This window comes from Homarus americanus, unplaced genomic scaffold, assembly GCF_018991925.1.
Source record: "Homarus americanus isolate GMGI-L3 unplaced genomic scaffold, GMGI_Hamer_2.0 scaffold51806, whole genome shotgun sequence".
Classification (NCBI taxonomy): domain Eukaryota; kingdom Metazoa; phylum Arthropoda; class Malacostraca; order Decapoda; family Nephropidae; genus Homarus; species Homarus americanus.
Genome location: NW_024714415.1, coordinates 3,101 through 6,604, shown reverse-complemented (window position 1 = coordinate 6,604; position 3,504 = coordinate 3,101). Strand labels below are relative to the sequence as shown.

The following is a 3,504-nucleotide window of genomic DNA, read 5'->3' as shown; positions in this document are numbered from 1 at the left end:
CAGCATAAAATTAAGCTGGTGATTGGCAATTTAACGGCTCAGCGAATTGTGCACTTGCCTGTGACCTATAAAGCCCAAAAGAGTGCTTGGATGGACAAAGACATATTTCGCGATTGGTTTGTTCATGATTTTGTTCCATCAGTTCGTCAGAACTTAAGGAAATTGGGGAAGCCTGCAAATACAAAGTGCCTGCTACTTCTCGACAACTGTAGGGTCCACCCGCATGAATCAAAATTAGTGTCTGATTGCGGGAATATTTATGCATGTTACTTGCCACCAAACGTAACATCATTGATTCAACCCATGGATCAAGGAGTCATTAGGAACTTTAAATGTCACCCTAAAAATGATTTTATGGCAAAAATGATGAATAAGAATGTCAACCCTACAGAATTTCAACACAGTTTTACGATCAAGGATGCAATATTTTCACTCGCGACTGCCTGGAATGCAGTCACGAGTGAAACACTTTTAAGAGCGTGGCGAAAGTTGTGGCCGAAAGTGATGTTTGCAGCTCTAGTGTGTGGTCAAGACAAAGATTTTGAAGGATTCCACATAAAGCAGAGGGCATCTGAAGTGCAAGAACTGATGGAGACTGTTAAATTATCTCTGGAAGACAACCCTCTACGCAAGCTTAATGCTGCTGACATAGAAGAGTGGATACACATTGACGATGATATTGAAGTTGCTGCCACTTTCACTGATCAAGAAATCATTCAAAGCATTACAACTCCTGAGAAGATAGAAGAAAATTGTTCAGAAGAATCTGGTGAAGACGACGACAAAGTTGAAGAAAAGATATCTTGGGCTGCTGCAGAAAAGGGCATTGAAACAGTTATTAAATTTGTGGAACAGAATCATAGCTTCAGTCTTCAAGACGTCATGCAGGCACACATGGTGCAGAATAATCTTATCACAAAGAATTTACAAAGTCGTAAACAAGGTGATATACGAAAGTATTTAAAGAAAGCAGTGTCAAGCAGTGCAGTAGAAGCTGCAAGTGTTCCATCCACAAGCAGTGCAGCAGACGATATAGAAGTCGTGGAAATCAACGAATAAATATTTATTTGTTTTGTACTTTGTATTTATAGGAAAATGTTTCGTTAATAAACTACAAATAAATAATCTATTTGTATAAAATAAATTCTGCTTTCATTTGTTTACTGCAGTGAAAAATGTTTGTTTACATTTTTGTCAGGTGTTGACTTTATTTTTCTTTAAAACTGCTCGTTTTGAAAAATGAAGCATGCTGTATTTGCTAATGAATAAACTATCAAAATGTACCTGTTCATCTCTTCTTTATTCCTCCTTAAATTTGAATTTTAAAAGTACTGCCTGAGAATCCGGAAAATCCGAAAATCCGGACCGACCCAATCCCCAAGCAGTCCGGCTTTATGGACTTCTACTGTATATATATATATATATATATATATATATATATATATATATATATATATATATATATATATATATATATATATATATATATATATATATATATAGAAAGAGCATATATATATATATATATATATATATATATATATATATATATATATATATATATATATATATATATATATATATATATATATATATATATATATATATATATATATATATATATATATATATATATATATATATTAATATAGTTAACTCTCACTTTACGCGGTTAATGTAACCCGGAGGGTACCGCGGAAAGCGAGAAACGCGTAAAGTGAATAACATAACATATAGGATTAATTGAAATGGAGTCCAGGCCGATCCCCAAACTCCACTTTTTGACGACACATAACTATGTTGTAGTAAAAATAACATCTTAATTTTATGATGGTACATGCACACAATTAATACTTAAGAGAAATAGAGAAATACAGTCGCCAAGTTAATGTCCATTCAAATAATGGACACGACTCCCTCCCCCTCTCTCACTACACTGCCGGCTCTTCCCTCTCTGAGAAATTTTTGGGGGAAAACCAGGTATAGTAATAAATAATACCTCAAACTAAAGTTAGGATAATATAATTGACATTGCTGGATTCCTTGTAAGACCAGGAATATTTTGAATATAAATGTCATATATTTTTCACAAAAGATAACATACTTACTCAGATTAAACATTTTATCTAAAAATTTTATGTCTAATGCAAAATATATGATGTTTATATTCAAAATGATCACCAAATTGTAAGAATTCCAGCAATGTATATTATATTCTGGCCGGGTAATTTGTATGAATTTTATGAGCTAAAACAAATATCTTCAGTTAATAAAAAAAATAAAAAATATTCTTCACGACACTATCTGTCAATCAAAGTACCCCACCTTGCCTCCCCCCTCTTCCAACCGCGCGGTCAGTCCCAACCCTCCCCCCCACCCCCCACCAATCCTCCCTTCAAGAGATGTTGGGTGAAAAATTTAGATTTTAACATTTTGTATTAAATAATACCTCAGATTAAAATTGGGATAATATAATTGACATTGCTGGATTCCTTGTAAGACCAGGAATATTTTGAATATAAACGTCATATATTTTGCACAAAAGATAACATACTTACTCAGATTAAACATTTTATCTAAAAATTTTATGTTTAATGCAAAAAATATGTTGTTTATATTCAAAATGATCACCAAATTATAGGAATTCCAGCAATGTAAATTATATTCTGACCGGGTAATTTGTATGAATTTTATGAGCTAAAACAAATATCTTCAGTTAAAAAAAAATAATTCTTCACCGGGTAACAGATGGTCGGTCGGTTGGTCCCTCCCTCCCCCCCACCCCCCACCAACTGTCCCAAGGAGATGTGTGGGATAACCACTAAATTTTAATAAATAATACCTCAAACTAAAGTTAGGATAATATAATTGACATTGCTGGATTCCTTGTAAGACCAGGAATATTTTGAATATAAATGTCATATATTTTGGACAAAAGATAACATACTTACTCAGATTAAACATTTTATCTAAAAATTGTATGTTTAATGCAAAAAATATGTTGTTTATATTCAAAATGATCACCAAATTATAAGAATTCCAGCAATGTAAACTATATTCTGGCTGGGTAATTTGTATGAATTTTATGAGCTAAAACAGGCAGTCAGGCAGGGTGGCGGGTGGGGGGTGGTGCGAATCTAAAAATAGCTCTCGAGCCCGACACTCACCGCGTTGCTGTGGAAAAATCCGCGTTAAGTGAAAGTTCAGCTTTGGCAAGGCACCGCGTATATGCGAAAACGCGTTAAGTGAAAGCGCGTTAAGCGGGGTAATACTGTACCGGTAATCTTAATTTGAATCCAGCTTGCCAAACGTAAGTTTCGGTATAAAATAATTAGTGGTAGGACCTTGTGAGTGGCTTACGATGTTTCCATCACCACTCTTGACACACTAAACCACAATATTTAAGAGGTAAGAATTTTATACATGGTGATTAAGACGACCCCCTAACTTTGGGCAGATTTTTTTAATGTTCAAATTCCGTCTTATAAGCCGAGATATACGGTA

At 34.0% G+C, this 3,504-nt stretch overlaps 1 protein-coding gene across 1 annotated transcript; it reads left to right on the top strand.

The window, feature by feature from the left end:
* Positions 1 to 363: 363 nt before the first annotated feature.
* On the top strand, positions 364 to 1,059 carry LOC121878726 (jerky protein homolog). The gene has a single exon (XM_042385076.1). The coding sequence runs from the start codon at positions 364 to 366 to the stop codon at positions 1,057 to 1,059; it is 696 nt and encodes a 231-aa protein (XP_042241010.1).
* The last annotated feature ends 2,445 nt before the right edge of the window (positions 1,060 to 3,504 follow it).

Bases quoted from the DNA above. Each gene is read 5' to 3' on its own strand.
- LOC121878726 (XM_042385076.1), top strand. From the start codon at position 364: ATGATGAATAAGAATGTCAACCCTACAGAATTTCAACACAGTTTTACG.